At 40.5% G+C, this 24,080-nt stretch overlaps 1 protein-coding gene across 1 annotated transcript in view; it reads right to left on the reverse strand.

The window, feature by feature from the left end:
- Nucleotides 1-24,080, reverse strand: part of SV2C (synaptic vesicle glycoprotein 2C) — a 215,849-nt gene that overhangs the window by 149,515 nt on the left and 42,254 nt on the right. The window contains exon 2 of the mRNA XM_036886085.2: nt 13,990-14,662. Coding sequence (XP_036741980.2) covers nt 13,990-14,569 — 580 coding nt within the window. The 5' untranslated portion in view covers nt 14,570-14,662. The remainder of the gene's footprint in view (nt 1-13,989; nt 14,663-24,080) is intronic.

A 24,080-nucleotide genomic window follows, 5' to 3' on the forward strand; every position in this document is an offset into this window, starting at 1 on the left:
CAGGAGGGTCACCAGATTTAACAAATAAAAATACATGCACCCAGTTAGATTTGAACTTCAGATCAACAGTGTTTTAATATAAATATATCCCAAATATTGCATGAGACATATTAAAATATTATTCGTTCATTATTTACCTCAAATTGACATTTAACTGGGAATCCTGTATTTCATCTGGCAGCCCTAACTACCTTGATCTTGGAATATCTGGGGGAAGGGAGTGGGTGGCTGATAAGACTGGAAAAATAGATTAGGCCCAGATTGTGGAGAGCTATGGATACTATCCTAAGATATTTAAAACAATCTATAAGGTAATGAGGAACCGTTTGAGCAGGGATATGATGGGACCCTAATCTCCACCCCTTCCCCCCAGGAATGATTGAAGAGTAACAGCAAGTAGACTGAAGGGATAAGAGGGTCCATCCCAAAGACTCTCGATGAAGGGAGCTCAGAGGAGAAAGGATCACAGCCACAGTCAATGACCATGTCACTCACACACACACACACACACACACACACACACACACACATGCAAAGTAAAATTCCAAAGCCTTACATTTATTTTGTATGAATTCTAAATGTTTAAGCCATTTATTTATACCTACCCTGACTCATGAAAATAGTTTAAGCCAGCTATGTGATTTCTTTTTCAAGGAGTAACTGGTGCCCTAGTCTCACTTACAGAGAGCTATTTGCAATCGGAAAAAAAAAGATACGTAGTAACACACCAAAAGCCAAACATCCAATGTTCTTACAATGCCTATCCTGTCAGAACCTTGAACTTGGTTTCTAGATGTCCCAAATGTCTGGTACAAAGCCCTGGTTGTAAAGTTAAACAATTACCTGGCAACTCTCAATTCCTTCTCATTGTCTATTTGCTCTTATTCAATATATAATTCTTCACAATCCTAACTATCTAGTTTCCTACTGCTCAGCACAGAAACATCAGGAGATGAGTGAAGGCAGTTAAAATGGCAACAGTGACAGGATGACAGAAAGGAGAAAAGAAAAAAACCCGAAGTATTATATAAAGAATAAAAAATGGATGCCCTGAATCATCAGGTAACATTCCAATTACATATGATAAATTCAGAAATAATAGAAAGCCCTTTTGCTTTCCGTTTTAAAAATAGGAACTTAAACAAGTTAAGCTTTGACTTTTGAAGAGATAAGCCTTATTTACCTAAAATAAATACCTCGCTTCTCAAAAAAGTTGCATATGTCAAATTTTTAAAATCTAATGACTATTTATCTGACTCCATGTGATTAAAAATTGCCTACAGAGTGTTTTAGGTTATGTTTCTTTTTTTAAATAGCATAATTCCTCCTAATCCCTCCCTCCATTCTCAAATGTTCCCCAGGAAGTTCAACAGGAACTCAGCAGTCCAGAATATTCTTACAGGAGAGGCCATTACAACCAACCCTGTGTCCAGAGTCCATCTGGAATCCCTGAGGAAGAAAGCTATGGGAGCAGCAGCTACTGACCCAGAACTGGAGGCCCAGTAGGACCCTGACTCCTGTGGAATGGTCAGAACCAGGGCAGGGAAAGCTGCCCTTACTGCGTTCTTCTCTGTACGACCTCATCTCCACAGCATTTCCTCAAACACAAGAGACGGTGAGTTTCATCCCCCTCTGCAGGCAACTGCGGACACGGACCACTTCTAAAAGCCTGCCTTCTAATTATTCTCTTTTTTTTCTTTTTCTGTTAAAATTTATACAACATAAAACTTGCTACTCTACTATTTTTAAGTGCACAATTCAATGGCACCAATTACATTCACCATGCTGCACAGCCACCCCACCTTCTCTCTCTGAATCCACTCCAAACAGAAGCTCTGTAAGTATTACAGTCACTCCCCATTCCCTCTGCTCCCAACCTCTGGCTATTCCAATCTACTTTCTGTCTCTCTGAATTTGCCTATCCTAGATAATTCATAAAAGCAGAATCATACAATCTTTTGTACCTTTGTCACTAGCATAATGTGTTCAAGGTTTATCATATTATAGCGTATATCAGAATTTTATTTTCTTCTTTTTAAAATTTCTTTTTTGCTTTACTTTCTATTTGGTTTTCCTTGCTTTATTCTACTTCTTGTTTCTTATTATCCAATGTCCTTATCATCCCTCCTTTCAACTTGAACATCACTAACTACCACACAGCTTGCTCCTGTCCACTACTTCCCTTCTTAACAAGGGAGATGCAGACTTCACCTCCAGGTAGTGTCTTCTTTCCCACGTTAGCTCAGTTGCTTGTTTATGTCGGAGAGACAGCAGTCTTGCTTTTCACATTGAATTGAACACACCATGTGTTCATGTTCCACCTGAATCCATAGTGGATTTTTTTTATATGTAGTAGAAATATCTTGGCTACACCAACCTCAATGAGCCTACAGAAGCCAAGGATGGCAACATGGAATAATACTGTCTCACTGTTGGAAGTGTTGGAAGGGAAGTTCAAACATAAGACCACAGAAGAATGGATATTTGCATCTGGAGGTGAAAGCACCATCCCCAGCCTCTCCCAAATAGGCCCCACCTCCTGCTCTCCCCATCCTGACCATGGTTCTACCATCTCCCCAGAGGGGAGAGAGACCCCTTAGGTAGATCTGGTTATCTAGTCACTGGGAAGGCAAAAGAACCTCATCCTAAAATCTTTCTTGGGAGCCTAAAATTTGACCACTCACCATTAGTGTTCTCTTTTTGGTAGGCATGTTATGTTCACATGAACTGGGTTAATGGCAGGCCTTTACATCACATAGTGTCAGCCTCTTTGCAGAAAAGGGGACACACAGATTTCATTGTCACTTTGGTTCATACAAATCCTTCCCAAGGACTAAGATATTCTTGGTAATGGTTTTACTTAAAACAACTTTTTCTCTTTTCTTTGGACTTCATAAATACCTAAATTTAAATACCAAAAGCCATCAGGAATGTAATTTGTTTAGATCTTTGGCAATTCAAATACTACAGAAATATTCCCCAGATGCTTGTTTCTCTGAAGAACAACAAAAAAATCTTAGTCTCTTAGATGAAAGCTACGCTCTAGCACTTACTTGAAAGCATCTTACGAACATTCGATACTAAGTAGAGCAAGCCCAGCTTCCCTATCTTATCTTCGGGACTTCTCACAGTGCACACTGAATGTTAAGTAGCCCCTGTAACTTCCCCACTAAGAGCCTGATTCTAGGCTATGGGCCTAAACAGAACTCCTCTCTCAGGCATGGACCGAGGGTGCTGTGGGGATGCACACTGCATCCTGGCAGCTCCCAGGCAGTCTGCCCTGCAAAAGCACCTGGTGGAGGTGGCTTGGTCCTGTTCTCTGTGAGCTCTCACCTGTGCCGCTGTAAAGATGCTCTTCTTCCCTTACCTGCCCTTCTATGAAGTCACAGATAGGTGGTACGTGATGGGACAGACGGATGCTAACCACTTCGCCAAGCTGCCTGGCCACAGCGGTGGGTCTTATGTTTGGGTGAGAACTCCCTCATCAGTGGTGTAACTAGCAGAGTCCATCATCCCAAAGTGGGGCCTTTTCTTTTTTTTTAAATAGGATAATTATATTGATATCAGTTATTAAGAACAACGATGAAAAGTTACTACAGGAGGCAGTGTGCATGCAACTGTGAGACAGGCAGATAAAGTGGACAAAGCATAAAGCCTGTCACATGCTGGATTCCCTACCACCCCAGAGCACCCCATCCTGGCCTCTGCCCAAGGACCCTCCTTTGGAGGCCGAAGGGCAACATTTCTTTAATTTTAGGTTTGGCTGCACTTCCTGCCCGTGAGATGTCTGATATACAGGTTAGTGTTGGAAGGAAAACCCAGCTATAATCACAGTCAGGTCGGATCTGGAAATTCCCTCCTGTACTGTCCTGGGGCTCTGAGCCTCAGGGCTTCCCAGATCCCCACCCAGTCTCTGGAGCACCAGCTTGCCCCCAGTGGATGTGAAGAGCTGCCTTAGCCTCTCTCACTCAGCTCAACACAAAGGGGCAAGGTGGCCCCTCTAAGGAAGCCAGGCGCCTGCCAAACCCGCTGAGCCGAACACCAGCCCCGGGTGGAAGGGCCTCAATCATATTGTCGTGGTGAAAGGAGTTTCCACCCCATTCCTTAGAAACTTCCCAGCATCAGAGTTTGAAGTAAGTAAAATTAGAAGCTTAACACAATGAAATCTATCATTGATGGAAGTTGTAAATGTCACTTCCTGTTAACTTTTATTTTCCCAAAATAAAACCCAACAATCTCTAGGTCACAAATACATGCATGCTCCCTGGTTGGAAGTGGAATGGGAGCCCTCTGATTAAAGCGTTTTCACAGCCCCGGAGTTCCTTCTAGATTCGTTCTCTCTAATTCTATTTTCTGAGTCATTAACATGCAGTGCATGGACAAACACCAAAGCCCTTCTTTTCTTAACATTTTCCAAATATTTTAAGCTAGTTAGACACATGATTTGCTAAAATAAACCTCATACTAATCTGATGATACTTAACATGCAACAACTATAACTGCTTCTGTGACTGTTTACTGGATTATATCTGCACCTCAGTTATGCTTTCCCTTGGATATTTTCCCCTCTTCTGAATATTTCAGATCTGTCATGAGCTCTTAGAAGGGTAAGACCATGGTTTCTTAATCCCCTCCTTTGCAATCACCTCAGGTTTCCCACTACCCAATGTTGATCCCCAAGTAATGGAGCCTCCTGGCACAGAAGCCACCTCTATGTAACTGGGAAAAGATGCTCTTCTGGGTGGGTGAATGACAAAAAGAAGCCTCCTCAGAGTAGAAGAATTAGCAAAAGCCACCCCTTCCTCCAGGCAGATGAAAACAGCTGCAAAAGGCAGGGTAAAAGGTTTGGTGAGCAGGAGGGATGGATTCCAGCACCCTCTTCCCACCAACCTGGAGCCTTTGTATGGGTCACAACCTGCACAACTGGACAGAGCAGCCCCACAACGTAAGTTGGCTACGGAAAGTGTTTTCTGTTAGGATTTTCAGTAGTTTCTCAGCTGTCAGCTTCTCTGTTGCCAGGTTCCACCTCAAGAGTAAAAAAAATAACTGTAGTGGCAGAAATAAGCAATATTCCAGAATTTAGAAATAAGTGCTCATTCCTAATATTCACAGTTAGACTGCATTTTTTTTATTGTGGTGAAATGTATCATTTTAAAATGTATTGTGGTAAAATGCATTGTGATAAAATGCACCATCTTAACCAAGAGAGACGTAAAATAATTTAAAGATCACTGCATTCTATTTTTAAGCAAATTTCTTCTGTTAAAAATTTTTAATTGAAAGAAGTCACTGTTTCCTTATTATTGTGTATTTGATTAGAGATCTCAATTTTGAAACTGAAGGTAAGAACTATACCCAATGACCTCTTTTACTTTTCTCTACCAATCTTAAAAAGGCCAATAAGAAATTTCTAAAATTAAGAGTGTCAGTTTGTGTGTATGGGGGGGTACTTCAGTGATTTATCAGACTCATTCTTCAAGATAAATGTAATCAGGCAGTGTTCTTCTCTGAAGCATTCTGCAAGAAGCTTAGGTCCTATAAAAGCTTGTGTTACAGGAATGTTGGAAGGTTAGAGCTCTATGCAAAGGTACAACTGAGTCCTAATACTTAGAATTCAAACCTAAGAGTCTGTATTATTTTTATTATCTTGATGCAGTTATTAAGTGATTAACAATTTTGGTTGCCTTACTTACACCAAAGTCCACAATTAATATAGTCTCCAAACTGGAAACACACCAGCAAGTTCTCCAGTGACTTCACGGAGAGTCCCAGACTGAATCAGGATGTTGGAAGGCCAGTGCCCCCACTGAAATAAAAATCCTTACTCAGAAGTGTTTTAGGATGTAGGTTTATAGGGATTCAGGATGCAGGAATAAGTCTTCAGGTTCAAAATTGGATAGTGGGACAACCCCCAATGACCCTCCAGGTGACAGAAGGGCATTTTCTACCACACTCTCACAGACCCAGAAAGCTACCTATGCGCAAGTTTCGGGAGTGTGTCAGGGAGTTTATGTTCACCCCTCTCCTGAGAAAACAGATCATAGCCTCTCTGGATGAGAGAATCTTTTCAGGGTACTTGGCCCAATTCCATTTGGGTGTCAGAAACATTGCCTCTCAGGAAAGTGAAAGACCAGAGGGAATAAGACCCAGGAATGTAATGGTGATGAATTATTGAGTCTTCTTTTCCAATTTGGCAATAATGAATCCAAATAAGATTTTGCTAGTGTTGGTGGATAGGATGTACTCTAGGAGCCAATAACTTTGAGATTCCAGTTAGGATCACTGTGACAGCTGAGAGACTAAACAGAACCAGAGGGCACACACACAGTGGAGATCAAATCTCCCTCCAAGACTCAAGGCAGATGTCACTGTCAATGGGGTCAGGCAGGGTACACAGCTGCTGATCCTGAAACTTGCAGCTTATGCTTCTAGGGTACAAAGCAATGGGTCTTCAAATTTAAAGCACATTCAACAGAAAAAGAGAAAATGCTCCTAAAATATATATGAAACCACAAAAGACCAAAAGAAATAGACAAATAAATCCTGAGAAAGAAGAACAAAGCAGGAAGCATCATACTTCTTGATTTCAAGCTATACTATAAAGCTGTAGCATCAAAAGAGTATATCACCGACATAAAAACAAACAGATCCATGGAACACAATCAAAAGTCCAGGAATAAACCCAAGCATACACAGTCAATTAATATTTGACCTTGGAGCCAAGAATACTCAATGGAGAAAATACAGTCTCTTTAATAAATGGTGCTGAGATAATCACAAGTAAAGATATTCACAGGTAAAGAATGAAACTGGACCCATGTTTTATACCACTCACAAAAATTAACTCAAAATTGATTAAAGATTTAAAAACCTGAACCTGAAACTCCTAGAAGAAAACAAAGGAATAAATCTCCTTGACATGGATCTTGGTAATGATTTTTTGAATAAGATACCTAAAGCACAAGCAATAAAATAAAAAAGAAACAAATGGGGCTACATCAAACTAAAAAGCTCTACACAGCAAAGGATACCATCAACAAGGTGAAGAGACAATTGACACAATGGGAAAAAATATTTGCAAAGCATATACATGATAAGGGGTTGATATCCAAAATATGTAAAGGGCCCATAGATCTCAACGGCATAAAACAAATAACCCAATTAAAAAATGGGCAAGGGACCTGAATACACATTTCTCCACAGAAGATATATAAAAGGCTTACAGGTACATGAAAAGTTGCCCAACATCAATGCTTAACACTGGTCTTTAGGGAAATACAAATTAAAATCACAATGAGATATAACTTCACACCTGTCAGAATGGCCATCATTAAAAAGACAAGAGATAACAAGTGCTGACAAGGGTTTGGAGAAAAGGAACCCTTGTGCACTGTTGGTGGGACTGCAAACTGGTACAGCCACTACCAAAAATAGTAGGGAGGAGCCTAAAAAATTAAAAATTGAACTAGTACATGATCCAGCAATTATACTTCAGGGAATATATCCAAAGGAAATGAAAATACTAACTTGAAAAGATATCTTTTGTACTCCCATGTTAATAGCAGCATTATTTACAATGGCCAAGACATGGAAACAATCTAAGTGCCTGTTGGATGAATGGATAAAAAGTTGTGGTACATATATACAATGGAATACTATTTAACCATAAAGAATGAGGTGATCCTACCATTTTTGACAACACAGATTATTGCTAAGTGAAATAAGTCAGACAGAGAAAGACAAAAACTGTATGTACATATATCCTTGTATATGGAATCCAAAAGCAAAACAAAACAAGCAAACTCACAGAAAAAGAGATCAGGTCCTCTAAAACTTGTGGTTACCAGCTGCAGAGGATGGTGGGAGAGGGAATTGGAGGATGGCAGTCAAAAGGTACAAACTTGAGGTTATAAGGTAAATAAGGACTATGGATGTAATGTATAACATGAGGACTGTAGCTAGCACTGGAGTATGATATATGGGAAATTTGTTAAGAGAGTAAATCCTAAGACTTCTCACCATAAGACAAAAAATTTCTTTTTTTTTCTTTTTATTGTGTCTGTATGAGAAGATAGATGTTAGCTGAGCTTATTATGGTAATCATCTCACGATATATGTAAATCAAACCAATATGCTATATGCCTTAAGGTTATGTAGTGATACATGTCAGTTGTTTCTCAGTAAATGTGGCAAACAATTTAGGGCATACCCGGATGTCAAGGGATCAAAATCTTGAAATAAAGCTAAAAGGAAAAACCGTGTCACTCATGGTTGTCACCGTGGCTAATGGTGGTCTGTCTGGCAGCACTGGTCAGGGGTGACACACATTCTAAAAAGACTGGTTCAAATGCACAGTAAGAGTCTCTGCTCTCTGCCTGCAGTCTAGTGGCAAATGACAGCCACTGGAACTAAAAAAGGAGGGCTTTCAGAAACTCGAAGCTGGGTTTAAAAAAAATATTAGATGACTAGAAATAAAGCAGCTGGAAATCCCAACAGAATATCTCTTCTTTGTTAATACCTGAAGGAATAAGGGAGCATATGAAGAAATGGAGATAAAGAAATTAGGTATCATGGCTCAGCTCATATCTGCCCAGCTCAGCTTTCAAGGAAACTACCCTTCTGTAAGTGGTGAACAAAGTTAAAAAAAAAAAAAGGGAGTGGGAGAATTCTGTAGATTCCAAGGGATTCAGTAGGTTCCACTATCTAGGTACAAACTATAGAAAGAGGTTAAAAGACATGCTTAAAGTCTACCAGAGAATTTTGTTTGTTTTGTTTACTATTGTATCTCTAGAGTCTACAATATTACTTGTCACATAGTAGATGCTCAGTAAATTTTTGTTGAATGAACATTAGAGTTGCCAATAGAAGATACAGGAATGACAAATAGTCTAATGATATGACTTATAACAAAATACTGAGTAAAATGCTCTATTTTTAGCCAAAAATATATCCTGAACTCACAAAAATCTGTATGTATTCTAGACTTACTCAGAAATATTAAAAAAACTTTCAAGAGTTTCTAAAAGAGAAAAAAAATCTAGTAAAATTCCATTCATAGGTACAAAATATTCTTCTTAATGCTTTGATGTTCTTGGTCTACATCTGTTTTTGCCCAATATGCCAAACAAATCTAGCTAATACTGTAGATATTTGAAAGAAAAACTAGAATGTACTGCAGATAGGATATTTCTCTGGGAAACCCAGGTGACCTCCCGAGTAGGCCTGCCAGAGTGCTTCTAATTCCACTCAGTCTTGGTCTGGACCTTGGTCCTACATCTTCAGAAACCAGATTTACCAGCACACCCAGAACAGATCCATCTCTCAGAAGCACAGTCCCAATAGCCAAACTCACAAAGATGGAAAAAAACAGAATTCCAATTGGTTAATTAAAATGGAAAACAGAACTGTCAAGATGACTGGCATTCTTTGGCAAGCACTCATGATAGGCAAACTCTTCAGAAAGATGAATTTGAAATCAAGGTGCTTTGGAGCATGGAGCTAGAACAAGAGGTCTTTGCTACAGGATTCCCATCTTCATGGACTCTGGGCCTGATGCAGCCTTTCCTTACAATAAATATACATATGGTCCCCAAATAACATAAGTTAAATCCTCAGTTCAGGGCACCCCAGTCATGAGCAGCATTTACAGGCACCTCCGCATCTGCCTCCATGGCTTTCTGTCTTGTTTCCTCTGCTGCTGATGAATCCCATTCAAAGTAACACTTTCTTACTGTAGATATTTCTGTATCTTCAGTGAGGTCTCAAAGTGTTATCTACGAGATTGTCATTCATTCATTCAACAAATATTTTTTGAGATTCTGTTATGTACCAGGCACTAATTTGGGTAGGGGGATACAGTAGTTAACAACACAGGCAAAAAAATACCCTGGTTCCATAAGGCTTACATTCCCTCTCTCTATTTTAACTTCTGCTCTTCTGCCTCTTGAAGATGACTTTGCACTATGGGTAGATTTTATAGGTTAATTATCACAGGCAATCAAACTTTTTCATTTACGAGTGTCGCCATTATGTATTGCCTATAAATACAAAAAGCAGGTGATGCATTCTGTTAGGGTTTTGGAAAAAGGAGACATGTCTAAGTTAAATAGGTGACTACACAGCTGGAGTCCACAAATGAAAACTGAATTTCTAGGTCATTGCTTGACACACCAGAGTGGTATGTTTTGCCAGTAATTGAGAGTCTTGTATTCTTTCAGGAGTAACCCAACAAAGAAGATGTTAAACGAAAATGTAAGAGGACTGGAAAGGAACATAGGCTTGAGGGTTAAGAGAACTGGGATATATGTTCTACAGTCTATCTCAGCCAATACTCAGCCATTGCCTAGGCAAGTCACCCACACGCACCAGGTCTCTGACCTTTGTTCTAAAAATGACAGGGTTTGCCTAAATCACTAAGGCACTGACAGCAGAAAAATATCAGTTTTCTCCTGACAAAAGGTAACAATTCTTTTCCATCTCTATCTTCCTTACAGGGCCAGGGGCCATGCTTCCCACTCAATGGCCACTACATGAATGCTGCTTTATCAAACACAGAACCTATTGTAACAGCAGATTGGCAGCTGAAGTCACCAATGTTCCAGGTAAGACATTTATTGATCTTTCAGATAAGATGTTTAAAAAGTTCTGTCGTTACTGAGCTATTCACCCAGCCCTTTCCTCACCTAACCTTGCTCATTGTGTTCATCCTAAGAGCCATTTGCAGCAGCCAAAACCTTCTTAAATGCCACACCTGAGAGAGCCATTTTAGCCTTTACTGCAAGGCTGCCACAGCTGGGAGTTACACACCCCTTCCCTCTTCCAGCAGCTGCCAGACCTTCCCTCTCTCCTGGCTGCCCGTCTTTCTCCTGCTTCTCCTTAGTTTTCCTCACCACCAGCCCCATAAGCAGCATTCAGCAGGAAACTGCCCTCTCCCCGGGAAGACCACTGGCAGTTCCACCTTGAGTGAGATGGCTCCCCAACCACCCAGGGCTTCGGCCCAAATGGGGACTGGCCCACTGGGCACTTCTCTTGGACAGCCCCAAAGATCTCTAAGTGAGAAGTCTAAAACTAAACCTTCCATCTTTCTCCCTCATACTAAAAACCTTTATTCTATACTAGTTGATGCAATGAATTGCCTTTCTTTCATTACCCACCCCCTTTCTCCTCCTTCCAAATTAATCCATCACCCAATCCTTTCTGACTCTATCCCAGAAGGCTCTCAAATCCATGCTTTTTTTTTGCCATTGCCTTAAGTGAGATCCTTACCCCTTAACACTGTCTCCCAGCCTGAAGGCTCTCTTATAACTGTTGATACTTGCCTCCTTGTACAGGTAATATGCACACATTTGTGATTTCTCCATAACTAGACTATAACTTCCTTGGATACAGAAATATTGTCCTTTTTAAAAAAATTATCCTCTGTGGTAACACTGTGCTTTGTACATAATAAGTGCTCAATAAACACTTTGGCAACAGAGAATGGCAAATTTGCCAATTATCTTGAAGTGACTGCACTTCTTCCCCCAAAGAGAAGCTCATTAGATAATTAAATATTTACTCTAACTGCTTTCCAGCCCAATTAACAACATTATATATATATACACAGACTATACACAAAGACACATGCACACACGTATGCCCTTAGCTACCTTTAAGTCAATCTTTTCGCAAACACAGAGGATCCATCTCCCAAATAATTAAAACACAAATTGGCTCATATTTTTTGCTCCTGGACTTCCTTGAGAAAATGACACAATGCCTAGAAGCAAATGAGAGATTATATTGCAAATCTAAATCCTCAAAATGCCACCAAGCTTAGGTCATGCATCTTTTATTCTTGCATTTTGATCCCATTGCTATGACTTAGTGTGGTAATAATATTATAAAGCTATTATTTGATGAAATGAAAATGGCAAAACAACTTAAATGCTTGTCTAGAAAGATTCTGTTAGGATGCAATTATAAGTGGAATTACAATGGCAAAATAATTGAAATGCAAGTCTGGAAGGCACAGTTATGAAACCATTCAAATGCTTCTGTTGGGAACTCAGAACACTGAGTGTAACTATACACTCTTAGGGACACATTTTTTAATTCACTAAAGCAGACATTTATGGAAAGATGAAAATATGGGCTCCAATTGTTCCACAGCATTATCTTTACTTCCAAATGCCACCTGAGGGCATGTAACATCATCAGGGGTTATAGGTTTACAGGAAGTACTGATAAGGAAATCACCTGTGGAGCTGCGCTTCCACCGGCACCAAGAAGATAAAGGCATAAAGGCAAGCTTAGCTTAGGCTTCTCTGAAATGCTTCCAATATAAAAGCTAGGGTCATAAGGTGAAAAGATTTTATTCTAAGTTTAAACCTGTAATTATTAAATATTTCTGCAGATGTGTTTCTAAGGATCTATCTCCTTAAAATATTCTGACATATTCCTTTAGCAAAATCTTGATAAACATTTTGATGTCCACGCTTACTGTGGGTATACTTGCTCACCAAAGGAAAAAAACAAACAGAAAGAAAATACTATATACAAAACAGATATGCTGAAATGATCAATTTGACAAATGACTAAGGACACACCTTGAAATCACGTTTTGCATTCTGATGGTTGAACACACAAGAGTCAGCCAGCAAACCATGCAAGCAATTCCCCGCTCACCCCTCACAATCCATCTGCTCTAATGCATCTAATTCTTTAAGTTAAGGGATTAAGGAAACAAATGATAGGAGGAAGTCATATAAGAGAAACAAGTGTTGAAGGAATAAGACGTAAACCATTTTCTCATTCATGATTACCTTTCTTGCGTTTGTCACAGAACACGTTAGGAAATGGCATTCAATTTTTTTTCACACAGAAAATCTCGCAGCATCATGACTTAACAACATTGTGAAGTTTCCACAAAAATAATTGTATACTTTTGTTTTTCAAGCTTTAGTTTTAAAAAGTCCCTTTGAAATATACAATATTCTTACTTTCTTTCACAGACTCTGAAACTTATCAATAGATTTAACCTGCACATAAATGTGTTTTCTGAGGTATGTTTGGCAAAAAAGTTTTGAAAGTCCTCATGATTTAACGCAACAAGTGTTTGCAGTAGAATCTTAAGTGGTTGGGGATATTTCTCTGTGTGCTTGTTTCTTGGTCTTACTTTCCCTCCCACAAGATAAATGAGTGGGAGTGTTAACTACAGCTTTGTAACTATATGACCCTTGAATGCATGGTAACTTACAAGATCAAGTCTGCTATCTGGATACAGTATAGAGTGGTCACATTATTTTTAACACATGTAATGTAATTTAAATAATAATATGATTAGAAATAAATCTTTAAATCGTATGAGGAAATGAAGTTTTTCCAGTTTAGGCACAAAGGTACCAACTTTCAAAAAGAAAAAGTCATCTAAAGAAAATTCTGTGAGAAAGGCTATCTCAAAAATAAACAAGCAAATATACACATAAATTAGGAAAAATAAAAATTAGCTAGTTCTCAAAAACATTTAAACTATAGCATTACACATAAAATTTGGAGTTTGGAATTTGAAGTCACATCTGTCAGAGTTTTGCAGAAATAACCTCAAATAAGTTTCATACAATAGATTTATTAACTTCCAGGAGCATGTCTTTAGACTTAAAAAAAGGAGAAACCAATGCAACATTTATAATAGTATAAACCAAGATATGTTGCTCTAATGCATTTTGAAAGACATAAAAATATAAATTGGATTGATGGATGGATAGAAAGATAGATGAATAGATGATAAAGAAAATAGAGTGAATCTTAATTATAGAATCTGGGTGGCAGATGTATATGGATATCATCATACCTTATTTCTGATTCTTTTGTATGTTTAAGGCTTTTCATAATAAAGTGTCAGGAAAAAATGCAGTGCTCTAGATGAAAAGTATTTATTCCATTCATTAACCATGCTTACCCAGCAAGATTAACCAGCAAAAATTTGCCTCACTGACCTGACGCACTCACCTAGCCATCCCGATCCGGAATTTGGTATGCAGAGGGCTGTCTCAGCGCTAGGCAGCACAAAGCCGACGACAAACACCTCCACGCCGTCTGCCATCAGGGCCATGCCCAGGACGATGAAGAGGACCCACTGGAAGCGGCCGTGACCGCACTCCTGGATGATCAGCTCGTACTGCTGGGCTAGTTCCTCCTCGTCTGCCTTCCTCTCTGACTCCAGCTCCCGGCGGTCCTTGTACTCATGGCCCTTGGGCTGCCCCACCGACACAATGCCGTCTTTCCCCTGGTTCACGCTGGGGATTCCCTGATACTCCCCTTCGTAGATCTCGTCGTCTTCGTCGTGGCCCTCAGTAGCATCGCTGGAGCCTTCCCCGTCGTTGGCCTCTGCGTCATAGGCTTCTCCAGGCGGGGAACAGTCATTATCCTCCTCTTCATCCTGGAACCGAGAATAGGACCTCTGAGTGTACTCATCCTGGGCCCGGTTCACTGCTTGATTCACCTTCTTTACTGTTTGTTTCTTCACCTCCTTGGCAATGTCCTTGGCACCCTTCATCAGGGAAGTCCTATCCTTGTAAGAGTCTTCCATCTTATCTCAACTGATGGCCAATGAGGAGATGGCAGCTTTTCACAGACTCTGGTCAGCCCTCACAACATCTTCCACTTTGGGTTCAAAACGGTGCTGCGAAAAAAAAAAAACCACAGGAGGTGCTTATTATTCCTTCCTAATCTTGTTCACCATCTAGTTCCTTGTCTTGTCACTGCCCCCTCAGACCAAGGCACAGAATTAGCTCTTCTTTTCTTTGACATCACTGTGCACATGTACACAAGATGCTGGTTTTCTGCTCCAGTGCGATCAGCCCTTGGAGTATATAGGGTTTTACTGTGATTGCTACTGTTTTGTTTTTAAAGGATTCTGTCCCCTGGGTAACTGCAGAGAAGGCACAGGCATTCCTCTGAGAGCAAAATGGGACATCAGTCACCTCTAAAAGTCCATCCAACACATTTTGAAAGTGTTATAAAGATACACTGTGATTGAGAAAAATTATATTGCTCCCAGACATACCCACACACTGCAAAGGCAAAACCAGAGTATGACATTCTTCCTCACTTTGAAAACAAGAAGAGCAGATAAGCAGCCCTATCTATGATGCTATCTGATCATACATACATTTGTAAAATGCATTTCCCCTCTACTTTCATTGTATCTCCTTCCAATAAATGATACCGAGACTCATATGGTGCCCCAAACGGACAATGAGTGTTTACCCTAGGGAAGCAGCTGTATCTGAAGGAAACTGGTAGAGTTCACCAAATGGTTGCACAGATACCTTTGATAATCACCGAATTAGCACATTTCGCTTGTCTAGTGGCGTCTGCCCTTTCAGAAACCACCCCCAGGGACAGGGAAGCCACAGGCAATGTCCCTTCGCCACCCCACCACGTGAGTACTCCAGGTTGGGTCTGTACCCTCTTTATCTCTGTACACACAGGGGCACACACCTCCCACCTTGTCCTGTGCCACTCCAGTGAACTGCTGTCTGAGACCCCAGGGTCAGAGGTTCCCATGATCCATTCGGGGTTCTTTCTCACTGGCAGCCCAGCCCCAACTTGGCTCATTACATTCGGGCTGACCTCATGCTAAATGACATTTCACTCACCCACTGAGCTGTCTCCTCAGGTAAGCCAATGGCAGGCCCGCCCTTGTACATGGATGATATAAAGGTGAAAACGTCGCTCTCCCCATCACTAATAGTCAATCCCTGCACTGTGGCAGTGTTCTAAACGGTGATTTCTATAATGGCCATTTCTGCTTTTTCCTTCTGTATGCAGTATAAAATACTTGGTAAGTGGTTATGACAAACATATGTTGAAACTGCTCATTCAGATATCACAAACTAACATAGCAATGAAGACAAAAACATGTTTGTTGATAAAGCAACTATACATGGTAGCAACTGAAAACCTACAAATGCCCCAAAGGAGGCAGAACAGAAGCATGGCTCTGCACAGGTCTGTTCTTAAAGATGAACAAAATGAAATTAAAATCAGCATATGATTACAAGGCTTTGTGCCAAATGTCTTAATGGAGGTTTTTTTCTGTTCCCCTTTTCTTTCTTTTTGGAGAGCTGAGGGGCAGGGGAAGGGAGAGATGGGAGGATCCACGAGGAGAATAAGGGGAGATGGGCAAGCAGAGAGAGAAGAGGCTGAGGACAGGCTGCTCAGACACTCGAGGCAGGAGCAAAGAAGGGAAGGGACAATGGGGATCAACGACGTCAGAGACAGGGAGACGTTTCCTACTGTAAAAATTAAAAGCAAAATTAAAACATTTCACACAATAGACAAAGCCAACTGCTCTACTATCCATAAACCGATGATCTCCGACACTGCACCCCACCTGCTTCCTGCGCATATAAGCCGAAACTCCACGAAGTGAGGCCCAAGGGCCGGTGAGCCGGGAGGCGGAGCCCCCGCAGGGCACCACCCCGCGACCGGCGAGCCTGCTAGGATCAGACAGCTTCTGCAATAGCTTTTTCTAACAAAAACGAAATAAACGCTTGCATTTGGCTTTTCTGCTTTTGTTCCCAGCCACAGATCTTACCACGAGCTTTAAGGGGCTCTTAGCCCCAACAAGGCCCTGTGTGGGAGCCACCCCTCTGAGAGAAAACGGGCATGATGTCTTGAATGGGGTGGTACTGACTGGAAAGTGGATAATTCTAACTCCCTCGGTAATCTAATCACAGGAGTATTTAAGAAAGTAAAAAAGAATTTTATAATTAAACATTTAGCTTTGTAAAAATGCTTTTTGTAAAAGACTTAGTTTTAATTCTCGGCAAAACAAGGAATGTGTATATTTAACTTCTCCTTTCTACTAAAGGTTCTCGTGCCAAAAATCCAAGCTCCAGTTGATTTTCTGATTCTTGACTGGAAGAGACTGGGCCTTGCAGTCTGTAGTCTCACTGAAATAAAGATTCTTCAGTGCTATTGCATAAATGAGGGCAGGTATGAATACTGTCCCAAAATTCTGTTTAAAATCAGATGTTTGTCCGTGTTGCCATTGGGGGAAACTAGGTGAAGGGTACAGGGGATCTCTCCCTACCATTTCTTACAACTGTATGTGACTCTACAATGATCCTAAAATAAAATGTTAAACAAGAAAAAGAATTTGTACCATCCTTACTAGGAAATCTTGGAAAATAGGCAAGATGCTTGGCTAGTGGGCAGGTTATTTAGAGGGCAGAGTTGTACTCTACAGCTATTCCAATCTCTCTCAGATAAATGGAAAAATGCAAAAGGCTTGGCTCATTCCAGAGATGACCAGGAATAGGACAGATGGGTATTTGTGTTGGAAGGTCATGCCTGCATTAAGGCAGCAGTGCTGAAGGGGTGGCCCCTGAGGAGGCCTCGGGGCAGCTGTTGATGGCATCATCAATGTCTGCAAACAGCATACATACCAATGTGACTCACTCAGTCACACACATCATATGTACCAGGCACCATTTTTAAGGAAAAATGGTTTGTTTAGTGCTTATTCTACACCAGGCATTGTGCCAAGTACATTATATAAATTCTTTTATTCTTTTATCTGATTCTTACTTCAATCCTACAAAACAGATACTACAGTCTCCATTTTACAGATGAGAAAATTAAGGCTTAGTGCGATCACATAACTAGCCCATGGGCACAAAACTTGTCAGAGGAGATTCTGGGCTCAGCTTCAGATGTGTCTGGTCCCAAAAGCTTGCCCCTTATCCCCATCTGCCTTACACAGTGCTCTTACTGAGGTCTTATTAAATGTCAGTCTGAATAGTCATTCTAATAACTTGTTTTCCTGTATGAAAACTGTTTATAGATTCTCTGCTAAATCATCTTATTGGTTCTGAAACAAGGAGAATTACTGTGATATCTTCCATTAGTGATAGACTTTATATGCATAATAATTCCAAAATATGGTCTTGCTCAGCCAGATAAACTATCCTAAGATGGTGGCTGTACTACAAAAGGTGATATAGTCATGTTGAATAAGCTATCAGTGGGCCACAGGCCAGGAGGGTGGGCAAGAAGGCAAGGCAGTGGGCCTCTACCCACCTCCAGGGAAGTACATGCTGCACCTTGTCCTTTATGCAAGTCGGTGCTTCTCCACCAAATGACGGTAACGATAACTACTTTATAGTGCGAGGATTAAATGAGTTGGTGTTTACACCATGTCTAGGTCAGAATTAGACATACATTAAATGCTCTCAATTCAGGTTCCCCAGAAGCAGGCCCTGCAATGAGGAGTCAGGTTCAAATCATTTATTAAAAAGGAACTGGTAAGTAGGTGGAAGCAGCAGGTAAGGGAGAGTCAGGCAAAGTAAGATTGCAATTTTAGACAGAGTCCTGCGGGGCAGGCCTCAGCCTGATCCTCAGCGATCATTCCTGATAACTCTGGAATTAAGTTTTGCCTCAGAGTTTTTCCCACTCAAGGCACAGTGCTGGACTATCACTTGCACACCTGTTCCCTGCTGGCTGAGGCCCATCCAGAGGTGAGGACAGACTGCAGGCACTTCCAGCTTTAAGCCCCAAAAGACAAAACAGTTCCAGTAGCCCAAGGGCAGCCCTCTGAAGAGGTGCTGGGGGCAGAAGCAAAGGCCACTGAAGCCAGGGGAGCAGGGCTGGGAGGCCACAGAAGGGCTCAAGAGTATATGAGCGGACCATGATCTCCTACAGGAAATGTTTAATAAATGCTTGTTTAGATGTCCTGCTGATCATGCTAAGCTGTAAGACCCACAACTGATTAAAAACTACATTTATAGAAGTGATTGTTACAACTGAGTAATACTTACAGTGAAGTTTATCTGATAGGTCTAATGACATGCACAATCACTGCATATACAATCATTCTGCATGAAAGTAAGTTATATGCATAAATGAGTGATTTGGGAAAAACAGTTTTAGTTCTTTTTTTCTTTGATGGCTCATGACAAATAGCATGTACACACTAACACCACACACTATTTCAAAACGACCCTACACCTGTTCCCATCACACACTGCCCACACACGTACACACAGATGTTTTTCTCTGTTACCCAGTAACTGCCTCTGAAGCTCCAGTCCTTCCTTCTGCTTCCTCCTCATCACCACTATCATCAAAAGATCTTGCTTGGATAACTCATTCCCTGCAAAATATTCTAGAATCTTCTGGATGTTGGGAGAGCCCATCATTTTAATAACTGTATTAATGCCACCCTGAAGCCACTGTGCACTTGTGGAGCAGTGACAGCAACAATAATAGCTCACCTATTGTGATGTCGGCCACTTAACCATTAAGCCCAAGCACTTCAGAGGTATTATCTCACAACAATAACTTTCACGACAGTCACATGCGGTGGGTGCTTTTAAAATCCTCATTTTACAGAAGGGGAAACCTGCCCAGTAAGAATGCAAGCCTAGACAATCCTACTCCAGCGCCCAACCACTTACCCACCTCATCTATCACCTCTTGGTGGAAAGGGGAGCCTGGGACAGAAACACACATGGGAGCAAAGATGCCAAGAACAAACCTGCTGTAGAAGACAGCCGCACCTGCCACACGGATGACAGGGGTGCACTGAAGGGTGTGCAGGCCTCCAGGGTGCTGGGCCTGGGCAGAGGGGCTCACTGTATAACAACTCCCGCCCCCTTCTGAGCTCGGATCTGATGGAGATACTCAACACAGAAGACAAATGGCAACCAGTTGCCTGCTGATGGGAACTGGGCCCACACTGCATCCCTGATGCCACACCTTCTCCCCAGCATGCTGGACCACACAAGCCTCCTTGGTGGAGGGCCAGGGGAGGCTGTCCAGGGAGCTTTCCATGCTGCAGGCATCACCCACCTGGGCAAGCACTGCCCTCGGGGCTGAAGTCTGCAGTTCACGGTCTCTCTCCTAGTTTACCAGAGAAATTGTTCTTTCTTTCCTGCAGAGGAATAAGGGTATGTGGGTGGGTAAGGGACAGAGAAGATGCAAGTTTTTTTCCCATAGCTGTCTCTGAGCAGCAGTAGAAATTTCCGTACCTGAGTGGAAATCAAGTGGGGAATAATGTCGTACCTTAATGCAATGCCATATCATTCTGGACAAGACCCTAACAGAGCACACCAGCCACCACCCCAGGGAGAGCCTTATCACTTTGCATCGCCTACGCGATACAACATAGAACTAACCATATATGCTGACATCATGGTAATGTCACAAAATAGGGATTCTTTACAATAAAGAAGGAAGTGAATATCTAGAATTTTGCAGTAAGTCTAGAAATATTTTGAGGGACACTATATACATTACTCCAAACTAAATGTACATTTTAATCTATGATTAATGTCAGAAAGAAAAGCAACACTTAATATTCACCACCCACACTGCAAGTAGGGCTGATTGACTGTAGATAGCTAAGTACTATTTCACATTAAGTGACTGTTTTATTAAGACCGTTCACATATGTCTGAAAGTGGTGATTTTTCTAAAAAGGTTAAAATCAATGTTTATATTCAGTAAAATGTAAATAATAAAATCAATAAAATATTCTGATTATTAAAAGAACATGGTCCAAGAGATTCGGTACAGGACACCATCTAGACGATGAATATGCTTATTCTGGCAGGAAAGATTTATTCAAATTTTTATTCAGCACAGGTTTGAAGCATCTGGACCTTCTATTACCTGTCAACAGAAAAGATGAGTCTGTGTGAGCTCTGGACTTCGGTAGTCTGGAGAAAGCAGAAAGTGAGAAGATGGACTTGGCTTTGTTAAGAGCTCCAAGTACCTCGTAAAAACATCCACGTTGCTGCTTTATATAGTTTAACCATGTGAAAGGGTGATGATATTTGAAGGTAACCAGAGTTAAACTGCAGGAGCCCATACCTGCAGTGAGACAACATTCTGAGAAGAAGCTTTTGGGAGATAGAAGAGTATATTTTGAGATAAAGGAATCCTGCCCAAATCTCTGACATCTGACTTTTATCACTTAAAGATGCTCTCATCCTCCACACCTTTAAACTTATGCATAAATTCCAGTTCTTCAAGGTGCAGTTCAAAAGCCACCTCTTTCACGAAGTAATTTCCTTTCATTATCACCTGACCTAATCACACGTTCTCAGGGAGGACGTTTCCTCCTGGCCCTCCACCATGTCTTCCTTTATTATTACCTTCGTATGTGATGGTCTTCCCTATTAGAACATGAGCTCCCTGAAAACAGGAACCTAGTAACATGATTACTATTAAGCAATGTTACCAAGTGAGGACACAAGCACCATAAGGGGGCCACCCTCTGACCCCCACTTTCTTCATGAGGAGCTGTCTAGATCAGCTTTCATTCAAAGTGCAATCTGCAGAATGTGGTCCTACAAGGTCTGAAAGGTAAAGTAGCCAAATAAATTTAATAATCTGTCTCATACTTCATCCATCCTTCTCTAAGAATGCCACATGCGAAGCTTGTTGTAAGGAATCGTATTTAAATGTGGCATCCAACCACTTCCCAAACTGTCCTAACAGCAGACTACTCCACCTTCAGCACAACACCCATGTGCTGCAATTCTTAGTAAGGTATGTGTCACGATCCTTTAAAATTCTAATACATCTATTATAAAATATCATAAAGCTCACTAACTAGAATTAATTGAGGGCAGCAGGATGAAAGGCAGAAAGTCTACACTAAAAATACTATTTGTAAAATGAAATACAGTATTTCAAGTCTATCAAAAATTAAAGTTTTTGAAATGTAATCTCTTATGATTTTTAAGCTGACTTGGTACAAAAACAAAGACTATTTAGCATATCTGCATTTTTTAAAAGTCATAAGTCATTCAAAGAGCCTGGAAATTTTTATTTTGAATATATTAACATCTTTTTGTTCAATTATGACACGATTAATTTGCTCTATGAAGAACAGCTCTCCTAAATCCAGGTGAACTGGCCTCAGCAGTGTCTAAACCTCCATAAATTTTACACTAGTGAATCTGAAGGCTATATCCAAATGCCAAACCTGTTGACATATGTGAACTTTTCTGAAGGTCCTAGACCCCCTGACAGAAGGAACATTCTTAGGTAAGTGTAAATGAGCAATATTCTCTTGAAGAAGTATCTGAATTCAATTTAGTACAGCAATATACTTTCTGATTACAAAACTAAAACATGCTTAAGAAATAACTGGAAAATTTAGAAAGTCATAAAGGATAAAATAAAAGCCATATGTATTTCTACTACCCAGAGAGCCCCAATTATAACAGTTAGCAATTATACTTACAATCTTTAGGCTATGCAGATGCTTTAGCATATGATTAACTTAGATTATACCACACATTTGATTTGAAGCCCTTCTCAGATTACTCTATTTAATTGCTAAGTCTTTGGGTATACAAATTTTCCCATTCTCTGCGTTAGTAGACTACCTCAAATAGTATAGGATTTCATTACATGTTTTGTAATTCTTGGCTGTGAGCATATCTTCTTTAGCAATGGTTGTCTAAGTATCTCAAAGTTCTCAAAGTGGATCTCCAGGAAACTCCCAAGACTATTTATGTAATCTTTGTGGTCAAAATAATTTCATAACAATAGAAGGATGTTATTTGATTTTTTTTCACTCATTTTTTTCGTGAGTATATAGTGGCATTTTCCAGAAGCTACATGATGTGTGGTGATGGTGCCCTGTGGGTAACAGAATGTGTACTTGTAGTTTCTGAAGTTTAAAAAATTTCTCATTTTTAGTTTCTAGTATGGTAAATAAAAATAGACATAACCTGCAGAAATCAAAGCTCTTTTGTTCTTAATAATTTTTAAGAGTGAAAAGTGGCTCCTGAGACCAAACCAAAAATTAAGAGCTATGGTTCCACAGGAATCCTCTCGTGCTTAGACCTGGAGTTCTAGAGGCTTCCCTTTAGAGTTTGTTTAGTTTTTCCTACAGGGTTTTGCCTTTGTCCCTGCTTGAGCCCCATAGGGTTCTCAACGGTCTGAGCTACTTTTTCTATCACTGGCTCAGCTCTGGATTTACCTGTTTGCAGAGATATCGGCAGGCTCAGAGTTTCCATCTCAGGTGGGTGACATTTCGCCAGCCCTGTCTGTGATAGACAGTTGTGGACTGTCCTGTCTTCCAGTGGGGATGGGCAGTGTGCACCCGGCTCCCCGCTTGCCTGATGACCATGTCCTGGTTATAACTTGGAAGGCACAGTATCAGCTCCCACATGCTGTTATGTCTTCTCTTTCCATTTCTGGCATCTGAGGATTTCTTTTTCTCTTAAGATCAGCTATTTGTTGTTGAAAAAATACTTTGATATATCATCCATGTATGTGGGATAGGGTTTAGCTTGTGCTCGGTACAACATTTTGACCCAGACTTTGGCACTTTTATATCCTGCTTTCATCGTACATTTTATCTTGAAAATGTCCTCATGCTTCCAAATAATATACCATTTTTATTTATGGTAAAGCATAATTCATTTAATCTGTCTTCGGTCATTGGACATCTAGGTTGTTTGCACTATTTCAATATTATGATGTGAATAATAATAATGTGGTGTTGCACACCCTTATGGTAGATCTTACTGAAAATTCCTGAGGTCAAAGAGAGGACCTAGTTCTGATGATTTTTCTATATAATATCACATTGTCCTTCAGAAAGGTTGTAGCAATTTATAACTTCTAAAAGCATGTAGGAGATTCCCTATTTCTGTGTTTTCACATGTACTAATAATTAGTAGTTGAGATTTCTGCCAAATTAAGGAAAAACTGTGTTTATCATTTTAAGTTGCGTTTGATTACTAGTGAAATGGAACATCTCTTTCCTTGTGAAATATTTGCCTGTTTTTGCATTGAAATTTGAAGTGGGTTTAATGGTGGCCACCAAAAAGATATGTCCACATGCTAACCCTCAAAAACCTGTGAATATGATCTTATTTGGAAAAGGTATAATTAAGTTGGAGAGCTCAAGATGAGATCATCCTGGATTACCTAGGTGGGCTTTAAATCCAATGGCAAGATTCTTTGTAAGAGGCAGGGGAGAGAAGACACAGGCACAGAGGAGAAGGCAGTATGAAGATGCAGGCAGGGACTGGCGTTAGGCAGTCACCAGCCTAGGAATGCCTGGA

Source organism: Manis pentadactyla, chromosome 2 (assembly GCF_030020395.1).
Source record: "Manis pentadactyla isolate mManPen7 chromosome 2, mManPen7.hap1, whole genome shotgun sequence".
In the NCBI taxonomy this organism is placed as follows: Eukaryota; Metazoa; Chordata; class Mammalia; order Pholidota; family Manidae; genus Manis; species Manis pentadactyla.